General features: G+C 40.3%; 1 protein-coding gene across 4 annotated transcripts in view; it reads right to left on the bottom strand.

Moving 5' to 3' along the window:
* Positions 1 to 23,956, bottom strand: part of LOC143295389 (phospholipid-transporting ATPase ABCA1-like) — a 177,073-nt gene that overhangs the window by 144,019 nt on the left and 9,098 nt on the right. For all 4 annotated transcript variants that reach the window (XR_013057013.1, XM_076607059.1, XM_076607061.1 and 1 more), the window contains exons 4-11: positions 21,932 to 22,028; positions 21,467 to 21,608; positions 21,033 to 21,166; positions 20,071 to 20,198; positions 18,595 to 18,867; positions 2,831 to 2,917; positions 2,143 to 2,377; positions 497 to 636 (exon numbers count right to left, since the gene is read on the bottom strand). Coding sequence is in view for 3 of the 4 variants with exons in the window: in XM_076607059.1 (XP_076463174.1) it covers positions 497 to 636; positions 2,143 to 2,377; positions 2,831 to 2,917; positions 18,595 to 18,867; positions 20,071 to 20,198; positions 21,033 to 21,166; positions 21,467 to 21,608; positions 21,932 to 22,028 (1,236 nt within the window). In the remaining variant the exon portion in view is untranslated. The remainder of the gene's footprint in view (positions 1 to 496; positions 637 to 2,142; positions 2,378 to 2,830; positions 2,918 to 18,594; positions 18,868 to 20,070; positions 20,199 to 21,032; positions 21,167 to 21,466; positions 21,609 to 21,931; positions 22,029 to 23,956) is intronic.

The raw sequence follows: 23,956 nt of genomic DNA, 5'->3' as shown, positions 1-23,956 counted from the left end.
GTACTACTGACCACTGCTTATCACTGCTGACCACCACTGACCACTGACCATGGCTAACCAGCACCCAAAACACTAGAACATATTCAGCTGAAAGCCTTACTACAATTTCAAATATGAATGGCACTGAATACTATTTGAGTTGGGATTCAAACTCTAAACAAGGATTGGTACTGCTGTTTCACTATTTGTGGCTGCAGTTTCCACCCTCCTCTCCCCTCAGCATATGTTAACCACAACTCTTCAAAAATCCAACAAACTGTTTATAATACTTAGTTTTGTGCAAAATGGATTCAACAACTATAATCTTAAAACTTGTACAAGTGAATATGATGATGTAATTCAATGTTCTACAATAATTGTGTTCACTCTAAAAATGAACAAAGCCAACCAAATAGTTCTTCAGGTGTAATGTATGACAGATCATTGATGAATGGAGCAATGACACATAAAAATGACTCAATACAGATTCAATGTATTAAGAAACAAAACATATTACTTGTTTAATGATTTTCCGAACAGCTGGGGTATCTGGGGCGTACGGTATAACACCCAGCACAATGGGTTTAAGTTGTCGCCACAGGATTTGAGATACAGATGATCGTTCCAGGACAGTGTATAGTGTCTGACATGAGCTTGCTGAAATAAGGAGAATTTGGAATACTTAAAACACATATTCAATTCCAAAGAAGATACAGGTAATCAAATTTCTTCAAAAACTGAAAAACTGAGTACAGAAAAAAAAGCAACCTGTAACACTTTGGTAATTGGATAAAAATGAAAAACTGTATTACAAAAGTGACTAACTCAATACTAAAGCTTGGTGTGTGTGTTTGTTGTCGTTTTTATTGCCATGCTAACAAGCTTAAAAAGTTGTATCATAATTTGTGTTTGCACATTTCTTCTGTCATTGCTGCCGTGTGCACTTGTCAAATGATTGGTATAGGGACAAGCCTGGAGCTTCCTTTTTGAGGAAGTGTCTGGGTTTGTTCCAATGTACCTTTTATTTGCCTGTGTGATAGCTGATTCAGAAGCATGAGCAGCATGCATTGACTTGAAGTTGTACATGGAGAGAGTTACCACTCTTTATTGTTTGTTAATCCTTTACTCTCCTTGCCTCATTATTCTTTCATTTCGAGTCAAAAACCCAACAAGGCAACCATGTGTTTGTTGTGAATTGTCCATGTATTCTGTGTGGAATATTCAGAATTAAAAAGCTATGCCATTCTTGAATAAAAGCTAATTTGTGTTTGCACATTTCTTTTGTCATTTCTGCTGTGTGCACTTGTCAAATAACTGGCATAGGGACAAGCCCAGAGCATCTTTTTTTTTAGGAAGTGTCTGGGTTTGTTCCATACTTTTTATTTACCTGTGTGCTAGCTGAATCTGTAGCATAAGCAGCATTGGCTTGAAGTTGTGTACCTTGTACATGGAAAGAGTTACCACTCTACACTGTTTATTAATCCTTTACTCTCCTAGCCTCATTATTCTTTCATTTGCAATCATACTTACACCAATGTTCTGAATCACTGAAAATGAAAATACTGAATACTTTCACTGGCTTGACAACACAAAATTGACATTCAGCATGAAAACAAATCATATGGATATTCTGAAAAAAGATTTATGATTCCTTAACAATTCTGTGATTATGACACACAGATTACATTCATGCCAATATTATTCTGCAAGGTATAGGACAAAATGATCATATTCACAACAGTCTGCTCTAGGTGCTTTACAAAAACACTTCTGTTTTCATAACACATTACATCAATACACCAAAATGTGACTAAACGCACAAACACACACATACACACACACAGTGCACACATACATTTTAACATACATGTGTACCTAACAGCTACCCTCAACACATACACACACATGGCATGCACAAACATACATTAACAGACATATGCGCGTGTGCGCACACACACACACACACACACACACAATACATTCATATGTATGCATGTTGTTATATACACATACATATGTACACACACATAGTCAAGCACAGCTAACACAAAAAACATTGTTGCCTGTGGCAGTTTAACTCAGCACAGCCAATAACAGTCAGGAAAATTAAGCTAGACTGACAAGATATGTTTATGATCAACAAACCACGCAGACAAATCTTACACAGTCCCTGCACCAGGGCAGCTCCTGCACGCATCCGAAGTTCTTCTCGAGTTCTCTCCTCAACCTGAGAACTGTTCTGTTCACTGCCCTCCGTATCAAAGATGGGATGATTTCGTCCACAGAACAAATGACCCAGATTATCACTGGCATTCTTTGGTCCTGTGGCATTACTCAAGGATTGGTTCAGCTCTTGAAGATGCTCACTCAACTGCTGGATGCCCTGTAGCTGCTGAACCTGAAGGTAGGGAAGGATGCGGACAGAGAAGAAGTAAAACCAAAGGGAAAGGAAGAGGGAGAAAGACAGAAGAACAGAGTGAAGGAGTGGGGGAAAAAGAGACAGACAGAAAGAGTTGTTGCGATGGCTGTTTCTTATTACGCCTGACAGGTCTGGAAACATTAATAATCTCTAAAAATCTTCAGGAAGTGATATAAGAAAAGAGAGAAAGAAAAGTTTACAAACATACACAAATGCACACAAACAGAATGCAACCCCTCCGCCGCCCACAACCCCCCACCCCCCCATCACTGGGTAAAGATGCATATGTGAGTGGGCACACACACACACACACATACACACATAATTTCTGTAATTTTCTGTCTGATTCATATTACCCTTTTTTCTGAAAGTGAAGGAAATGCAACCAAGCTTGCTATCCAGAACATTTCAGAGAAGCACACTTATACTCACATCAGAACCAATGCGACCAATTGTCTCAAGCAGTTGCAGGTCAAGATTGGGTTTGGTCCCTGTGTTGGAAAAGACATAATTTCTTATCTGCAACAGAAAAAACATTACAGAAAATGTTTTCCTATTAGAATACAAACTTGAAGAAATTGGTAAGTGAAGTTCCTCAGCATTTTCATGATTTTGCCCTTTTTTTAAAAATCCCATTTGAAATGAAATGATCAAAAAACAACTTCTACACTTTTATGAGAACAAATACCAAAAAATGGGATAAAACACAAAGGAAAAATACAGAATCTAGAAAAAAAGAAAGTCCATGTTGTAAATCTTTCAAGAACTATAATTATATAAAAAAAAAATTTTTAAACTACATGTGATGTGCAGCATATACATGCTCAGTGTGCTAAATATAAATTGAACAACTGTTAACACATTGTAAAAAAAATGGAATAAGAACACCCAAACAACAGAGTTTTACGCACACACACACACACACACACACACACACAATCACCACCACCACACCACACCACACCAAACACACAAACTTTCTTCTATGTCAGTCATTGAACACTTTTATGACTGGCATGCTATGTCACCAGTCAGTCCATAAGAAAGAAAGCCTAAGGGAAAAATTGCAAAAGAAATAAATTGTAATGTTATCAATAGAAATGTGCTTCACATTTATCATCATAAAAGGGGGCATCAATGTATAAAGCAAGAGATGCATCAACATTTATTTCAGATGTGGACTTTCATTTCTTTCGTGCCCACTGAACAGAACATGCAACGAACAAACACCAAAGAAATAAGACGGAAAAAGATCCCTCTCGCCTCTGCACTCACTCATTCCACACACCAAGACCAAATAAGAATTTATATTTTACATTCAATTCTCTCCCCAAATCCCTGCACACTTTGAATATACTTAAACACAAAACACAACACATTACAATACACATACTGAGCCACATGAATGAAGACCCAACTTATTCTGTTGCTGTGGCACCGACCTCTAGAGCACTGCGCTGTCTTTCATTTCTGTCTTCTGGAGCCAACTTTGCAACACAATCCTCACATGGAATGTAGTGATGCAGACCTCTGCTGCAGTCTCCATGCTGCAGTCTTCCACTGTAGCCATGGTCTGCTCATCTTCTAAGTTCTTGAATCTCTTCGCAGTCTTTTAGATAAAGTGTACCCCCCAAAACGGAGAATGGCTGCCTACATGGCAGGGTTAAAACGGTCATACACATAAAAGCCCACTCGTATACATTCGAGTGAATGTGGGAGTTGCAGCCCACAAACACAGAGGAAGAAGAAGATAAAGTGTCTTCCTCCACTGTCTTCTCCTTATCAAGTGTCTCCATGACTGCCTCCATAAAGTTTCATAAATCCCTTCAGCTCCTCAGTACAGTTGACCACCTCTTTCGCTGGTTTCTCTTTGACTGCCCAGAGCAAACACAACAGTCTTTCCACCTAAACAGTGTTAGCCAATTAGTACATCATTCATCCGAGTCAAGATTCAACTGTACATGCACTGCAAGGCTCACAGAATACACAAAACATGTGGCTCACAAAACTGGGACAAAACACATGCAGTTTACAAACATGACATGCTGACAAGACACAAACTGAGCTGTTATACCTGTTTACTTTCTATTACGTAAACTGGCATGAACAGAGATATGGAGAAAACAGCTTCATGAGTCAAAGTATTTCTGGTGATGGCATTGCCTTGCAAACCTACTATTGGTGAGTAACTACATATTTTCTTTACTGCAGACTTTAAATATGTCTTAATCAGTTCAGATAAAGTGAAAATGCATTATTCAAAGCATGCTATCAGTGCATTATCAGTATTAATGATTGATGTGATTATGTCTTCACTGTTTACTGATATTACTTGTATACTAATTTTCCACATTTTAAAAATATATTACTTGAACTATTTTGTTTTAAATTTCTGATTTATGAAGTATGATCACTAAAAGCACTGTTGTGCAATATATTTTCAGCAGTGGATCAACTTGTCTCCCATTGTTCAACCAGAGCAGTGGGAATGGCAACTACATTCTGATCGCCAAGAACCCTGCACCACATAACTGCCACCCACTACCAATGCATTCTGAAAGTAATCAGATATACTTGAAAGACAGATTGACATCATGAGGGGAATGGCCTTAGTTGTTCAAATTGTCCTCCACTTCCAGAAGAGGAGTTGTAAACCTGCCTAAACTCCCCAATGCCTGATTTGCAAGAATGAAATGGTCTGCCTGATCATCTGTTGTATGTCAAATGGTAACTTCACTGACATAACAGCAACCAAAGTCCAGTGCATGTACTTCTTTTTGCACCTTATTATCTTTTCTCTACTATAACAAGACATATAATGTTTGCAGCTTTCTGACAGTTTGTTCTATGACTGTTATGGTTAACTTTTCAATTCCAAGGAAAAGTGAAACACTGAAGATGTCATGATGCTAGCATGACAACCCAGTGCTACTTGAACTGATGTACATTTTGATATCTTAAAGTCAAACTTCTTCCCTTTATATTTCAGTCATTTTCATTTCGTTTCCTTTTTTCCCTTCAGTTTTTTTTTTTTTTTTTTTTTTTTTTTTTTTTTTTGTAGCTCTACATTAATGGGCTTGTGTCAGAAGGTAATGTAATATGACAGCCACACACGCCAAATGCACATACCATTTTGCATAATTTCTCTTACATTTTTGGTTTCTAATCACCCTTTCATAACTATAATTAGAAGTAGAATGCTTCAAGCTTTCCAGAAAGATGCTAAATGACTATGCAAGGTAATTTTCACAGTACCATTAAAAACATAACTGCCCATGATGTCATCATGCTAAAAATGAGTACCTCACACTACATGTATCAAAGCCCCTTTTGATATTTTAAGGTCAAATCTTTTGCCCGTATATTTCAAACATTTCTTTTTCTTTTACTTTTTTTCCCCCTTACTTTGTGTTTTTATTTTGTTGCTCTCCTAAACTGAGTACTAAATCATCAAACAGCTCTCCAACTGACATCTTGAAACACAAATATAACATTTTCAAAAAAAATCTAATCGTTAAACTGTGTTCTGTATTTCTTATTATAAAGCTTCGGGTTAAAAAAAAAAAGAAAAAAAAAGTCCTAACCAGATTCAAACCCCGCATGTTTGGGTGAGTGAAAAGGACTTCATTTTAAGAAAAGTCAAGACTGGAAATTTTTGCGTTTCATCAGTTCAAGGGTATTAACTCGCATGGTTTACAATTTTTAACTGTGAATTCCGACTGATTCTGTGGATATTTTTATGGCAGTTTGGGGCATAATCCAGTAAGTGATGAGGCGTTCACAAATCTTTCTCTGAATAAATATCTAACAGTCTCCTTCTCCAACTTTCCATCACATGTCATCGTGTATTGTCCATTGAATATAGGATTGAACGGGCAGGTCAACAACTTGAAACAAAATGGCGTCGTTCGTGTTCGCGAAGAATATGAGCACGCGCTTTGAATGTGTATAAATGTGTGTACGCAATTGATTTTTGCCCATGACCTTCCGGGCTCAGCCAATAGATCTATAAAGTCCACTCGTCGTATTGATTTTAGTATTTTCCGAAAAAGACCACTTGGGCGAATGAACATAGTGAAAGCCCTGTACACTGACAGTAAAACACACAAGCTTTTTATGTATTGAGTATAATTTCAAAATGTAATGTTTAAGATGAGAAAGATCAGTTTAAAGCAAATTAAGTCCCCGAGCATTAATTACAGATTCATTTCCCTTTTTTACTATCTGCACCAAAACATTTGCAAAATAAATAAAACTTCCATGCTTAGCAAAAGAAGTTCCTGTTTGAACAAAAAATGATAATAATGACTGCTCTTGTTGTTGTGTCAGAATATCAGATCAAAGTGCCAAGTTTAGAGAATAAGAAAATATAAATATAACAGTAAATTCAGTTTGCATATAATTTGGCTTCTTTTTTAAAATTTTTTTGTGCCCATCCCAGAGGTGCAATATTGTTTTAAACAAGATGACTGGAAAGAACTGAATTTTTCCTCTTTTTATGCCTAATTTGGTGTCATCTGACAAAGTATTTGCAGAGAAAATGTCAATGTTAAAGTTTACCAAGGACACACAGACACACACACACACACAGACAACCGAACACCGGGTTAAAACATAGACTCACTTTGTTTACACAAGTGAGTCAATAAGAGCTTTTGCTCAAGCAGAACTGTTGACTGGCATTCTGACCAGCTAACCATTTTCAAATTGTCAACAGGCATTCTGACATGACAAAGGACCAGTGTCAAACTGTCAATAGGCATTTTGACATGACAAAGGGCCAGTGTCAAATTGTCAATAGGATTTTGACATGACAAAGGGCCAGTGTCAAATTGTCAACATGCATTCTGACATGACAAAGGACCAGTATCGAATTGTAAACTGGCATTACAACATGACAACACACCAGTGCCAAATTTTTAACAAGCGATATAACATGACAGCTGACCAGTGTCAAACTGTCAACAGACCTCCTTTTTTTCTCTCCCGTTTTGTGTGTGTCGCCTCCATCCACCTATTTTTTCCCACTTTACTTTTTTTTCTTCTTTTTGTGTGTGTGTGTGTGTGTCGCCTCCATCCACCTATTTTTTCCCACTTTACTTTTTTTCTTCTTTTTGTGTGTGTGTGTGTGTGTGTCGCCTCCATCCACCTATTTTTTCCCACTTTACTTTTTTTTCTTCTTTTTGTGTGTGTGTGTGTGTGTGTGGCCTCCATCCACCTATTTATTCCAACTTTACTTTTTTTCTTCTTTTTTTTTGTGAGTGTGTGTCGCCTCCATCCACCTATTTTTTCCAACTTTACTTTTTTTTCTTCTTTTTGTGTGTGTGTGTGTGTGGCCTCCATCCACCTATTTATTCCAACTTTACTTTTTTTCTTCTTTGTGTGTGTGTGTGTGTGTGGCCTCCATCCACCTATTTATTCCAACTTTACTTTTTTTCTTCTTTTTTTTTTGTGAGTGTGTGTCGCCTCCATCCACCTATTTATTCCAACTTTACTTCTTTTTTTGTATGGCTTCCTTCCTCTTTTTTTCAACTTTCTTTTACTTTTCTTTTTTTTTTTTAACTGTCTTTTTTTGTCTGGTCTTTTTATCCTCACCTTTTTTCTTCTTTTTTTCTGCACATATACAATACAATACAATACAATACAATAACATACATCTTTATTCATCCATTTGGAAATTAATTGTGCATCCACAGGCTTGTCACTCATCCTACACAATATCTCAGACCACAGCCAAGTCCAACACACAACATGACAAAGGTTGGACAAAAGAAAAAAAAGCAACATATAAAGTTAAATACACATAAGCAAGTAATACAACACAGCGGGTACATTTCCCACACACATACCAAAGTCCCCTTACATCCTCTCTCTCTCTCTCTCTCTCTCTCTCTCTCTCTCACATGCACACACACACATATATACACACACACACACACACATTTTGTAAAATAACATGAATAATAAAAATTTAAAAAAATACAGCACAATGTCAGAGTACGAAATGCTTCTATAAAATCATTTCGAATTGTTCAAAGGCAGGTTTAGTTGGGGGTTTTTTTTAAATGGATATGTTGCAAAGTAACACATACATTAAAATAAAGGATTCCTGAATGAGAAACCCCGCAACAAAATATCAATCATTATAAATCATAAATCTCGAATTGCACACATAATAGCTGAATTATGATACTGAACAAATATGTAAAACATGTTATTGTAAAACTCATGACTCTCAACTGCCAGTAAAGACTTTTGAAAAGGTATACAATAACTAAGATTTCCACACTTTCATATTGGCACATCAGTTTTATTTAAAACACACACACACACACACACACACACGTAACAGCAAATGAATAGCACCAGTGGATATGTCAGTAATGTGTGTGCTGCCTACCAAGGTTGTGTGTTCAGATTGCTGTAGGAATAAAAGGACAGTTGTAACGTGTTTTTCTTGTATGGGGTGCTTGAAAACTACCGCTTCTGACTACCCATTTGCCATTGAAGTCCAAGAAAAGAGGGTGAGTTCGTCATCTAAAATTGCGTAAAATCCATCTGCTATCGTTTTTCAGTAAATGTCGTCAAAACTGTTTCAGTTGTTTTGACTTCATTTCAACCAATCAAGTTCTGTATTTCTTCTATGATAGGAGACATACTTCATTTTGATGAATCATGTCTTTAATCTGATTCAAGTCATCAATGTGCAGAGATGAGATTCTAAAATTTTTAAATTTACTGAAACTGGCGAGCATGGGGATGGTGGGGAGGGCGGTGCTAGGGTCTACATTTGGTTATGCCTAAGGCAGGATAAGGGGGAGAATATCTACTGAAAATAAATGGTGTGTGTCCATCGAGATCGATGATGACCATCGTTGTCATCCAGCTGGGGGATGGGGGGAGGGTGGTGGGGGGATGCTCATGAATCTATCTGTGAATGCACAGATGGCTGAACAGTCCAATCTGCGCACAAAATGTTCACTGACAGTTGGGGCAGACAAAGACAGGCATATCACTGTCAGGGAGCTTGTTTGCCCGTGACTTTCTGGCCTGCCTCTTCTGAACACCTGCAGCAGTCCTGTTGGCCTCGCACAACTTGGCGCCTTTGTGCACAGCAGCGTGCCATTTGTCACGGTCCACTGCAGATTCCTCCCAGGAGTCAGGGTTGATATCAAACGCTTTCAGAGAGACTTTTAGAGTATCTCTGAAGCGCTTCTTCTGACCTCCGTGTGATCTCTTCCCTTGTTGCAGCTCGCCATAGAAGAGCCTTTTGGGCAGGCAATGGTCAGGCATGCGCGCCACATGTCCAGCCCAGCGAAGCTGGGATTGCATCAGGATGGTGAAGTTGCTGGGAAGGGTGGCTTTTGCAAGCACCTCCGTGTCTGGGGTCCTGTCTTAAACAACTTGCCATCTGTTCGGTACTTTAGGCCGATTCCAACATTGCCATCTCTGAAGGCATCAGTAAGCATTGCAGAGAACATGAGGCTGAACAGTGTCGGCGCCAGGACGCAGCCTAGCTTGACACCATTTGTGACAGGAAAAGGAGCAGATGTTTCGCCATTGTCCTGGACTCGAGCCTGCATGCCTTCATGGAATTGGCTGACCAAGGAAATAAATTTCCGAGGGCATCCGTACTTGGCCATGATTTTCCACAGTCCCTCTCTACTCACGGTGTCGAAGGCCTTAGTGAGGTCGACATAGGTGGAGAACAGATCAGCATTTTGCTCCTGACATTTCTCTTGCAGCTGCCTTGCAGCAAACACCATGTCGGTGGTTCCGCGCTCTTTCCGGAATCCACATTGGCTCTCAGGCAAATGACCTTGGTCAAGGTGTGCTGTGTGGCGGTTTAGTAGGATCCTGGCAAGTATCTTGCCTGCGATGGAGAGCAAGGAAATGCCCCAATGGTTATCACTGGCTTGCCGGTTCCCCTTTCGCTTGTACAAGTGAATGATAGATGCATCTTTGAAATCCTGGGGGATCGTCTCTTCTTTCCACATGAGTCAGTACAGCTGATGGAGCTTCTCAGTCAGCACAGTGCCTCCATACTTGTAGACCTCTGCTGGTATGGAGTCTTCTTCTTCTTCTTCTTCTTCTGCGTTCGTGGGCTGCAACTCCCACGTTCACTCGCATGTACACAAGTGGGCTTTTACGTGCATGACCGTTTTTACCCCGCCATGTAGGCAGCCATACTCCGCTTTCGGGGGTGTGCATGCTGGGTATGTTCTTGTTTCCATAACCCACCGAACGCTGACATGGATTACAGGATCTTTAACGTGCGCATTTGATCTTCTGCATGCATTTACACACGAAGGGGGTTCAGGCACTAGCAGGTCTGCACATATGTTGACCTGGGAGATCGTAAAAATCCCCACCCTTTACCCACCAGGCGCCGTCACCGTGATTCGAACCCGGGACGCTCAGATTGAAAGTCCAACGCTTTAACCACTCGGCTATTGCGCCCGTCGTATGGAGTCTGAGCCAGGTGCTTTGCCACTGGATAGCAGACGGATTGCTTTCTGGGTCTCAAGAAGTGTTGGCGGATCGTCCAGTGCTTCATTGATGGGGACTTGTGGGAGACGATCTATGGCTTCATTATTTATGGAGGAAGGGCAATTTAAGACACTGTTGAAGTGCTCAGCCCAGCGTTCAAGAATTTTCTCCTCGGTGATCAAGGTATTCCCATCTGCACTGAGGAGGGGGGATGATCCTGAGGATGTGGGGCCATAGATTTCTTTTAAGGCATCATAGAACCTCTTCATATCGTGCCTGTCAGCATATCCCTATATCTCATCAGCTTTGCCACTCAGCCACTTATCCTGCATCTGACGTAACTTTTGCTGGACAGTCCTGCGGATGGCATTGTACGCATCCTTTTTTGATGTGGACTTTGGGTTGCTCAGGTAGGCTTGATGCAGACAGCGTTTCTCATCCAGAAGCTGCTTGATTTCATCACAGTTTTCATCAAACCAGTCTTTGTGCTTTCTGGTCATGGGTCCCAGGGTCTCTGAAACTGTCCTATAGATCAGCTCGCGCAGGGTCCTCCAGTCAAGACTCCACATTCTGGTTGTCCAGAGAGGCGGATTCCAAACGATCTTCCAGCAGCTCCACAAAGGTCTGTTTGATGGTGATGTTTTTCAGCTTAGCGATGTTGAGCCGTTTTGGAGCCTTCTGGCCTTGGGGGCGTCTCTTGGGTTGGATTCGAATATTCAGCTTTGAGACTACAAGGCGATGGTCTGTCCAACACTTGGCGCCGCACATACTCTTTGTCACACGTATATCTTGCCTATCCCTTTTCCTGACGATGACGTAATCGATGAGATGTCAATGCTTTGAGCGAGGGTGCATCCATGACGTCCTGTTATGGGTAGGGAGGCAGAAAACTGTTGGTTATCAGCAGTTCGTGCTCTGCACAGGTCTGAAGCAAAAGCAATCCATTTGGGTTGCAGTGGCCCACGCCATGCTTTCCAATCTCTCCATCCCAGGAGATGTAGTCAGAGCCAACTCTAGCATTGAAGTCCCCAAGAATGATGAGCTTGTCTGTTTTTGGGATAGCAGCAATGACAGAGTGAAGGTCCTCATAGAACTTCACCTTCACTTCATCCGGGTTGGTCATGGTTGGGGCGTAGGCACTGACAATGGTGAGGTGCTTCTGGCCAGATGCCAGTGGGAGTTTCATGGTCATAAGCCTATCGTTGACTCCCTTTGGGATTCCAGCTAGCTTGCTGACGAGTGCTGTTTTTACTGCAAAACCAACACCAGCCTCACGTCGCTCTTCGCTTCCTTGTCCACTCCAGAAGAAGGTGTAAACAGATCCCTATTCACTGAGCTCGCCTTCGCCTGCAAGCCGAGTCTCACTCAAGGCTGCGATGTCGATGTTGTATCTGGCGAGTTCAGATGCAACTAGTGCCGTTCTCCTTTGGGGTTTGTCTGCGTCATCTCTGTCCAGGACAGTCCTTATGTTCCAAGCACCAATGGTGAGAGGAACGATGCTTGTTTTTTTCTTTTCTTTCTCTTTGTTTCGACCGCTGATGTAGGGTCCCAGCCAGCCGCGGTATGCTGGCCAGGGTGATATGGAGCAGGCAATTTTTAGGGCACCTTTTCTAGCCCATTCCTCATGCCAGGGAGGTGAGCAGTGCATTCCTAAAGAGGGCTCCTCAGACGGCTGCCGAGCTCCATCGCTGCTCCTGTCAATGAACAACCCTATGGCCTGAGCCTCCTGCGTGCAGGTCTGCGGCTGTGACTGCCAGTGTACCCACACCTGTCGTTTCGTCGCTCGCCTGTCGCCACAGGACTTGGGGGTGATGAAAGGATGAAGGATGAAAGGTCATTAAGGATGACTGATGACTTGCGCGATGAGTTTGTTTAAAGTGAAGAGGAGTTGCGCAATGTCGACCTCACTCTCATCCGGGTTCACCAATTTCCAGTGGCAAGACTAAGTTGAGACGACTGGAGGATGAGCACGGATGCAGTGGATGACCAAGATATCCTTTCGGTGTCTCATCTTGCTCTCTGCACTCCACAGTGCGTTGCTGTAACCGCCTTCCTCTCCGTTGAACCGATAGGTTTCTTCCGCAGATTCTGCCGGATCCAGACTTCGCATGCATTGGTAGACACACCCCAGGGGCTAACTGCGTGTGGCATGCACACAGCATGGTGGAGCAAGATGGCCGTCGGTGGCTCTCCTGAGCCGACGATCTTTATGGATCTTGTTTTTAATTCCATAAGGGTGTCTAGCCACTCACCTCACCAGTCCCAGAAGAGAGCGGTGGGAGTGTCGGTTTAGTCGCCGGCAACCCGACCCTGAACAGGTTGTACTGGATTACAGGTTACCAGTAGCAGATCTAATGACTGACCTGACAAGAACTGAAAATAAATATTAAATGGCAGGAGCAGCTAAATCCAAAATTGGTTTGGTTTAAAAGGCATTTGGAAGGCTCTCCTGCAATGAAAAATATAAATTTTCATCTAAAACAGAATTCAAAAGGAGCATGGAGTATAACTGAATTGGTCATATATATATATATATATATATATATATATATATATATATATATATATATATATATATATATATATATAAACAAGTAAAAAGATACACATACACTCATAAAACTACAAACATACTTTTTTAAAGACCTGGATTGGTAACAAATAACACATCTAAAGTCAGAGTGTGCGTGTGATTTGTTTTCAGTAAAACTCTCTGTGTGTGTGTGTGTGTGTGTGTGTGTGTGTGTGTGTGTGTGTGTGTGTGTGTGTCCTATTCCTTCAACTCATGACTTTGCCAACATGTGCCTACACACACACACACACACACACACACACACACACACACTTTTACAGAAAGTGTGTGTGAGGTGAGGTCAAGGTCGCATGCCTAACAGGCTGAGTGATTCTAGCTCTCCGTATTTTTGTTTATTGTGTTGGTTGTGTTTGGTGTTGTGTGGTTGGATTCTGCAGAGTGTTTCGTCATGGATCCCTTCGGACAATGGATGTGTGTGTGTGCCCCTATCTGCATCAGACTTGCTGTGTTCTGGATTTATTTTTCCGCTTTCCTGTCAGTTTTAAACTGCGCCGGCCCGCCATTCATCTCTCCCTTCAACACGCCTGTACACGTGCAAAATGTGACGTTCAGTGGTTGTGGACAGGTGGGCAGCTTTTGTCAAGGTGAGCGCAACGTCCCTCCCTTTGTTCTGTACCTGCGCGCTGAACTGTTTACAACTGAACCTGCACCTTTGACCCCTGACCTAGTTGTGTGCCTGCGAGGAACAGATATAGGCGCTTGCCTGCCGCGAAGATGAACTCGCTGAGCAGGAAAGAGAAAACAAAAGCCCATCAAAACTGTCGTTTCCGTACGGACCCCCAACAGCACTACTGGCAGTACCCCTGATGTGTTACCTGTGTGTGTCGACAGATCCACTTCATGCGGCGCTGTTTGTGCTGCTTCCAACCTCAACACATGTGTTCCTGCTAACATTTTTACTTCCCATGACATTGTCCCCTCTGATGACAATATTCCAAACTGTAATGTATCCCCCGTGTCAGTGATAGCCTCTGCTCCGCTTCCTACTCCTGCCACACCTGTCTCAACTCCCGGACCTTTTTCTCCCTTCCCATTGTCCTCCACTGCTCAGTCACCATCTTCTTCTTCCACTGTCTGTCTGCCTGACTCACCTGCTTTGCCATTAGATTCCTCTCTCCTTACCTCTGATCTCTTTCATGCCTGTCTGTTCAATGCTCAATCTGTCTGCCCTGATCAAAAGACTGACTATATTTCTGATTTTATTTTTGAAAAAAAATTTGATATCGTATTTCTTACCGAAACCTGGTTAAAGTCACAAGGTCACGAACCCAAACTTAAACAACTGACCCCCCCAGGATACAAAACTATGTCACTTCCTCGATTGTCTCGTGGAGGTGGCATTGCCACCGTCTACAGAGATATCTTGGAGTCTTCCCTCTCCTTCTCCCATAACCACACCTTTCCACATGATACCTTCGAAATGCTAGAAGTCATTCTCAGTGTTCCCGGTCACTCAATCATCTTCTGTTGTCTCTATCGTCCTCCTCCTAGTTGTAAAAATAACCTAACGTCTTCTCAGTTTCACGATGAGTTCCGAACAATACTTGATTACTACACCCTTCGTTCTGGCAAACTTATTATCCTCAGAGATCTCAATTTTCATTTCGGCAACCAGACTTCCACTGATGTCAAACGCCTATGTCTATCTCTGTCCACTCATTCTCTCTCTCAGTTCGTTACAGAACCAACACACAGATCTGGCCATACGTTGGACTGGCTAATCGCACGTGACTCGCTATGGTTGCGTCAGTGACTGTAACTGACAAACTTTCTTCCGACCATTCTGCTGTTATATTCTTGCTTAATATTTCAAAACCTACCAGAACCAAAAAATCTGTTACTCGTCACAACCTGAAATCCATCAACATTAACACTTTTTCTTCTCAAGCTGCTGAACGCCTTTCCAAAATTTCTTCCCATACCGATGTATCCACACATTACAACACTGTCCTCTCTCAACTGCTGGATGAACATGCACCCCCCACTACCCGCATGCTCCCTGAAAGACCCTCCACCCCATGGTACACACAAGACATTTGACTTGCAAAATGCAAACGTCGCCAACTGGAAAGACGATGGCGATCAACAAAACTGAAAGTCCACAATCAAATATTCCGAAAACAAATAAATAAAGTCAAACATACGATCTCATCAGCAAAGACAAACTTCTTTTCTTCTCAAGTTCTCGATGCCACATCCACCAAATCTCTTTACTCTGTCATGTCAAATCTTCTTGGAACTGCAAAAAAGACTCCTCTTCCTTCTGCTTACACTTTGTCTGAACTCCCCAATGTCTTCTCCTCTTTCTTTTTCGTCAAAGTCCAAAATATTCGTACCATCTTAGACCAAATGTCTTTCCAACCTGTTCATCCTGATCCTCAATTCAGCGGCACTCCTCTCCATTCCTTTAATCCATTGACTGAAACAGAAGTTCATGAAATCCTGAAAGAAATGACAATAAAATCCTGTGAGCTTGATCCTATTCCAGCCTCGGTCTTTCCCAGTGTGTCTCACATCTTCTCCCCACAATCACCAATATTGTCAACTCATCCCTTCTGATTGGAACGTTTCCATCCACTTTCAAAACTGCAATCGTCCGGCCTCTTCTGAAGAAACCCAACCTTGACGCAAACATTTTGAAAAACTATCGACCAGTTTCTAATCTTCCATCCATGTCCAAACTCCTTGAAAAAGCTGTCCTCAAGCAGCTCAACAAGCACCTATGTTTCAACAATCTCATCCACCCATTTCAGTCTGCCTATCACGCTGATCACAGCACCGAAACCACTCTCCTCCACATTCTGAACAATCTACTGATAGCGTCCAACTCAGGAAAAATTTCCCGTCTCACTCTTCTCGACTTGTCAGCCGCCTTTGACACGATAGACCATTCAATCCTTCTTTCCCGTCTTCATTTTACATTTGGTATCAACGGCACTGTTCTAAACTGGTTCAAATCTTATCTCACTGATGGATTCCAGTCTGTCATTGTTGATCATTTCCAATCTGAACCCGTTAAAATCGAACATGGAGTCCCACAGGGATCTGTTTTAGGCCCAGTGCTCTTCACACTGTACACTGCTCCTCTCGCTGAAATTATCAACCGCCATAATATCAGTCATCATTCTTATGCTGATGACACTCAACTCCAGATGAGTGATACCCCTGAAAAATTGTTGTTGCTCTTGCAAGAACATCCAACTGCTTCCTGGACATTCAAAACTGGATGACTCGAAATAAGTTACAATTGAACGCGGACAAAACTGAAGCAATGATCATAGAAACTAAACAAAAACGGTCTTCCATCCCAATTGACACAATCAAACTTGACAGTACATCTATCCCTCTTTCCACGTCAGTCAGGAACCTCGGTGTTGTCCTTGACAATACACTGTCCATGCAAAAATTTATCAGTCAGACATGTCAGTCCTGCTACTGTCAACTGCAGCGCATCAGTGCTGTCCGGAAATATCTGTCCACTGACACAACATCTAGATTTGTTGTTTCTCTCATTCTCTCTCGCCTTGACTACTGTAACTCTCTATTGTCTGGTTTGCCTGCTTCATCCATTCAGTCCCTTGAGCGCATACAAAACTCTGCTGCCTGACTCATCCTCAGAAAGAAAAGATCTGAGCACATCACTCCTCTTTTGTAACATCTCCACTGGCTCCCTGTCTCACACAGAATAAAGTACAAGATCAGCACTCTATGTTATAAATGTATTCACAAAACTGCCCCTTCCTATCTCTGTGACTGCCTTCACCTCTACACTCCATCTCGCTCACTACGATCGGCTTCGGATCCACTCTGTTTACGCATTCCCAGATTCAAACACTCCACTGTTGGCCGCCATTCTTTCTCTGTCTTTAGACCTTGCGATTGGAATGAACTTCCTCTTTCGCTTCGTCAAGTTTCCACTCTCAGCTCTTTCAAGTCTGGCCTTAAAACCCACCTCTTCCCAAAATAGCCCCCCATTGCCTGCCCTTCCTGTCTTTAGTTTCTACAGTTTTAGAGTTGTGCATGCGTGTGAATGGTGCGAAAGTGCTTTGGTTTGTCTCTGCACAAGATTCAGCGCTATATAAATACCATTATTATTATTATAGAAAGGGTGGAAAGCTGGAGGAGTAACGTTGAGCTTTACAGATATACAGCCATTCAAAAATGAAGAGAATGGTGATAAAGAAACACATGTACAGATGTCCAAATGAGAGACAGGCTGCATGCACATTTGAACAAGATATAATACTGCATGCACGAAATGCGAATGCATATTTGGCGCACCGGAAATGCATCCTGGATCTAAATCATCTGCAGTCATGGAGTGGAATACTGTGTCATCAGCTGACACAATTTCAGCACAAGAAAAATGTTGACGTCAAATACTTGTAAAGTTTTTGTTGCGTGCATGTATGTGTGCATGCATGTGTGTATGTGTGTGTGTGGCGTCTGTTTTTCAAAGTGGCCTAAACATGTGTGCCATGGAGAGAGAGATTGTCTTCTGTCATGATTGACATTTTGACAACTGTGGGCTTCATTTCAATCGACAGTTAGGAAATCGAATTTGGCGCTCTGACAAGTTACTCTCTGTTAAAAGTTAAGAAACCTGTGACCAAATCTGGCGTTCTGACAAGTTACTCCCTTCTTGAAGTTAGGTAACCTGTGACCGAATTTGCTCTGACAAGTTGCTCTCTTCTAAAAGCCTCTTTACTACAAGGTCCATAAACGGAGAATATGGACTAAACAGATTTTCAAGTTTTGAGCATATTTAGTTCAGATTCAGATTTAGATCCATGAGCACAATGTGAAGAAAGGTATGACGTTGAGTCATGTATTCAAACAGGTTTTCTATAGCATAAAATTTGCTGCATTTTCAATCAGATAAGAATCCCAACCGTTTGGGAATACGGATCAACACATAAGTCTGATCAACAGAAAACGAACTTGTCACACAAAAATATACCCCATGATTTTCTCATCGGATTTACACGAATCTCAGGATCCACCCCTGCGGCTCTCTGATTTATAGATTTCCATAAATTTACAGAAAAATCTCATATCTGCATGTGAAAACTGTGAACAGATTAACTGCCACAAACATGACCAATCAACTCACTTCACTGACAGCAGAGGCAGTATCAAACTGAGAGCGGAAGTCCCTCAAGAGTTCTGTCCCCTGGTCCACAGTCAGGTTACAAAGCTGAGACTGCATTTCCCCACCCCTTAACCTGTCAGGGAAGTTGAGGTAATGAAACAGTGCATTGTCCTCGCACACACGCCTCCGCAGACGGGCTGCCGACTCATTGACGGAAATGAAATTTGCTGTGGTGGTGTTGATGAACTCCACAGCAAAACTTTTAACATTTTTCCAGTCTTCATTCAGAAGGATCTGAAAGCACACAGGTAAAACCACATGTGTAGCAAAATAAGGAAGCTTCTTTCTCCTAATGAGAAATATGGCCTGTGACATATATGTTTTGCTGGAAAATTACCAAATATAAATTGTACCTGACAACAGGAAAGGCTGTGTTATTTCCAAACACAACATTCATATATATTCTATAAGAGTAAACAGCAACACTTTACCATGGCCAAATATTGTTTTGTTTCTCCATCTCTCTGTATGCATGTGTGAATCTAAATATGAATTAAAACATTTATGATGACAAGGAAAAAAAGTAACAGAAAACAAATTATGCATTGTATGAATCTGTTATTCCATCAGAATTGTTTTATAAAACATGTGAATATTTGATTTTTTTTTTCTTTTCATTATCGCATGTTTTCTAAGTTTCTTGTTCAAACAAAATCAAAACATGTGCGAAACAAAAACAAAAGACACCCAAAAAATTAAATTTTCAACGAACAAATTAATACATGATATAAAAGAAAGCATAAAATCTTTTTTTTCCAGGAAATCTGATGTCCATTTCATCTTATGACTAAAAGAAATTTTAATAAACAGAGTCATTAGCATAACATTGAAGAAGCCAACATGACTACCCTCCCCCTAAAAAACTACAAAACAATAAACTGTGAAACCCACCAACGAAGTACTGAAAGGCCAGAAATCAGCAATGCGTCAATAAAGAAACCAAACAGAAGTCCCTAAAAGAATTTGAAAACAAAAAAACATGCTTCAGTAGAAAAACGGAAGATGGCCAAGGCAGAGAATGTACATAGGTTACAGACAAATACGCAAACAGGTGAAGGTATAAGGATTCTACAGAGAGGGGTGGGGGGAGAGAGAAAGACAGAGAAAGAAACCGATATTACAAACAAACAAACAAAAAACAGTCAAAAAAGTGAATAACAACAATTCACAAAGAAACAGCCAACAGAAATGGAAGAAAGAGAGAAAGAGAAAGACAGAGACAAAGAGACTGAGACAGAAAAACAGAAAAAAACAGAACAGCGACAGTCACTGTGGAAAGAAAGACAGAAAAGAGACGGGATAAGGGGAGACTGAGTGGGAGGAGATGGAGAGAGAACAGGGGAGATAAAGAAACAGTGTAAGACAAACACAGAGATCTTCAGTAAACATCAGAATATGAGACATCAGAGAAATTCAGCGACAGCACAATGAACGCACCCTGTCAACAGCCAGTGAAGCATTCAACAAAGTGTCCAATGCTTCAGGGGTCAGACTGATGTTCTGTTTAAGCACTTGTTGGCGAATGCCTTCTGGATCCACAAAAAATCCAGAGACATTCACACCACCTGAAATACATGTTACATTTTCAATATTGCTATGTGAAGTACACAAGTGTCCTTTACACAAGCTATACCAGTTTCTTCACTGTTGCCTCCCACTTTGATTCAAGGGGAAAGCACAGCTGGTGACCATGTTTTTGCCCTACCAGTTAATCAAGAGAACTGTTAATCTCTTTCCTCTATTGCTCAGCTTTTCCAAACCTAACACCAAGTCAGACATTTGTTCACAAAGCGAACTGGGGTCCAAACGCACTAACCAGTATATATCATTAACTAACTAGAAAGAATGTTTTACAGGTATACTGTTTATTGCTCCCTTTTTCTTCAGAAACAACACAGCTGCTTTTAAATACCCTTACTTTGGGTTACAGTTTAAATTAAAGTATGTTTGATAGTGCTGACTTCAAAGAGACTGACATTGTGCTTTTAGCACTATACCTCAATATAAAACAAAATAAATCTGAAAAAAAAAATCACATCATTCTAGATTTGCTGTTTGATGAAAAGCTGTGTTGCAAATATTATTTGCATTCATATTAGTAATTTCATTTAGGCTCATTCTCAAATGCTTTGGGTACCCCCGAAAATGGAGTATGGCTGCCTACGTGGCGGGGTAAAAATTGTCATACACGCAAAAGCCCACTTGTGTAATATAGGAGTGAATGTGTGAGTTGCAGCCCATGAAGAAGAAGAAGAAGAAGAAAAGATATGTTTTGGGTTAGAATAAAAAATAATACGAGTTATGCCTGTCACATTGATGTTTTTGTTTTGTTTTTTATCATACCTCAGATTAAGTTCCACCAAGTAAACTAATGGAATAAATGACAAAAGAGCACATACCCACAGAGGACCCAGTGGCAATGGTACTGGCAACCTGCTGAAATGTTTTTAAGTCTTCAATCAATTGCCTGATGATCTCCCTGTTTGTGTCATTGCCAAGCAGATTCTGAATGTCTGCAGTGATCAAGGATATCCTGCACAAGGAACAAATCCATTTTAACACTTGGCACAGGCAGTTTCAGCTGTGCACCAACTGCACATCTCATAGATAATCATCTAAATGATTGTAATACTCTAACAGTAAGAATAAGAAATCTTTATACAGCAGTTTTTAAGAAAAAAAAATTCTCAGTGAACAATGAAACATTTTTAATATATTTCAAATTGCTGCTCTCCATCACTGTGCATGAACAATTCTGGATCTAAGCATTGGAAGATGATGACTGGACTTTGCAGGTGTGACATTCTTCTAGCAATATGGTCCACAAACTTACACAGAGCCATTGAATGAGGGCACATTTCCTGGCAGTTCATCTGCAGAGATCTCCTGGTGGCATGTGTTGTTGAAGTTACACACATAACTCTGCACAAAGGGCAAAGTACCTGCAGAGGGCATGGCTTTACCATCATAATGACCTGAAACAGAAGCATAATTCATAGACATGTACTTTTTGTTAATGGGTTGAAGTTCAATTTCACCTAAAAAAAAAACCAAGCAAATAGATCAGTATCATCAGTTATATTATAATTCTATACATGGATACACACTCATTGCAGACATTATCATTGACTGACACATTTTTCAGTTCACATTTTATCTGGCAAATGAAAACCTCACACATTTGTTTCCCCCAGATACATTTTCTCAGTCAATTGACATATTCATATTGCAAATTAAAAACATTTACAGTTCAGCATTAACTTGATCAAAACTCATCTTCCAAGAAAGAGGAACTCACATTCAGGTTTGTTCTTTTTCAGGTCAGGACGGAATCTGACAGCCACCAAGATAAGAAACAGGCAGAGAGGCCAAACAATCTCTATGATCACCCGAATCTGAAACAAGACTTTTTACTTACAGTATTACTCAAATGAAAACATTAATCATCATCATTAGCACCATCATATTTTGTTGGAATCATCTGTTAAGATAAATACTCAAAGGTAAACAGAGCTCTCTCTCTCTCTCTCTCTCTCTCTCTCACACACACAGATACATTAGTTTCATGTTTCTTTTTCTATCTTTAAATATTATTTTGATGGTTTAATCATTGTGTCCATGCATTATGAATGTATGCATATCATGAGGATGTGTGATTATGTGACTGGGTCCTGTTCTTTGGAGCCATCTGGATTTGTGTGTCATATGCTGCAACTCCAATGTGTGTCACAGAATGCCGGAACAAAAAAAAAGGGGAAAATAATCTTGTGACATAAACAATCATATTCTCATTGTCTTGACTGCATCGCACTACTGGGTACTTAACTAGTCGGCTGCCTGTTGCTGTTGGAAATCCTATAACAGTATAGACACTGCCTTTTTTTTCTCTCTCTCTTTTTTGTTTGTTTGTGATGTTGTGCATTATTCAATACAGAGACAATTGTCTTTGCCTCTTTGGGTTTTTTTTTTATGATGTGATATTTACTCAATCATTCAAGAAGCCATGGATAAATCAAAGCTTAGGAAATGAAATCAATCTGAGAGACATGCTGCTAGAAACAGGGAGCCAACAGGATTTCAAAATACAAAGAAATAAGTCAATGGTTTAAAATGTTTAGCAAAAATGAAGTATTTTCACAAAATGGTTTCCTCTAAACTGAATAGTCAATCGGTTTGGAAAGCTATTGATCAGCTAACTAATAAAAATATAACTACACAAAACCCACTGCTCAAAGATATCTCCTCGGAAAACCTTAATGGTCACTTTTGTAATATTACTAGCTCTACAATAAAAACAGTAAAACCACCCTTAATGAATTAGATGTTCTGGAAGACTTCTGCATATCCAAATATATCACATCCACTTTGATTATTCAGTCTATGTGCACTCATGATGTGTACAATGCTCATGTTCACTAAAAACAGACGGGTACTAGAGGCCTTGATAGTACAAATGGCAAAATTCTAAAAATGGCTGCTCCTGTTATTGTTGAAACACTGACATAAATTTTAAACTTATGTATATAAAAAAAAATCAGGTTCCTAAAGCATTCAAAATTATGAAAGTTAGATCTGTTTTTTTAAGAATGGTAACTGCTCGGATCCCTCAAATTATAGGCAAAGTTATATAGTATATATACAGTCTAAACTGTTAGTGTCATCTAAAGAAACACATCCTAAAACATTTTGACAAATGTAGTCTGTTCAACCCAAATCAACCATGATTTAGTCCTACCCACTCCTGCCGTACAGCACTAACAAAATTAACTGACAAGTGACTTACTAACATCAATAATAATGAAATTACAGGTGATCTTTTTGTAGATTTTTCTAAGGCATTTCATGTTATTGATCACACTCTCCTCAGAAAACTAAAAATTTATGGGTTATCACAAATTACTTTACAACTCATGTCTTCATTTTTGTCTGACAGAAAGCAAATGGTTTCTGTTGAAAGATCCTAATCTCAACTTTTACCTATCAATTACAGTGTACCCAAAGGTTCAGTTTTGGGACCTTTATCAATTTCTATTTATATTAATGAACTACCCCTATCTATTGAACCATCTTGTGAGTTATTTGCAGTTGATACAATGATACATATAAAACATCATAAAACAGAAAAAACTCAAACTCTGCAACAAAGTATGAATGGTATTCTAAATCAGTCTGAACTCCATCATATGTGCTCACATCCGAATAAGACAAAATACATTGTCACTGTCACAAGACAAAAGCGCCAAATCCTTCCGACCCCCATTCACCATTGTACATTAATGGTGAAATGATTGAAGAGGTCAGTCACCACAAAGTTCTTGGTCTT

The sequence above is a fragment of the Babylonia areolata genome, chromosome 20, assembly GCF_041734735.1.
Source record: "Babylonia areolata isolate BAREFJ2019XMU chromosome 20, ASM4173473v1, whole genome shotgun sequence".
NCBI lineage: Eukaryota > Metazoa > Mollusca > Gastropoda > Neogastropoda > Buccinidae > Babylonia > Babylonia areolata.
The sequence above is the reverse complement of the archived record's forward strand: the minus strand, read 5'-3'. Positions and strand labels throughout refer to the sequence as shown.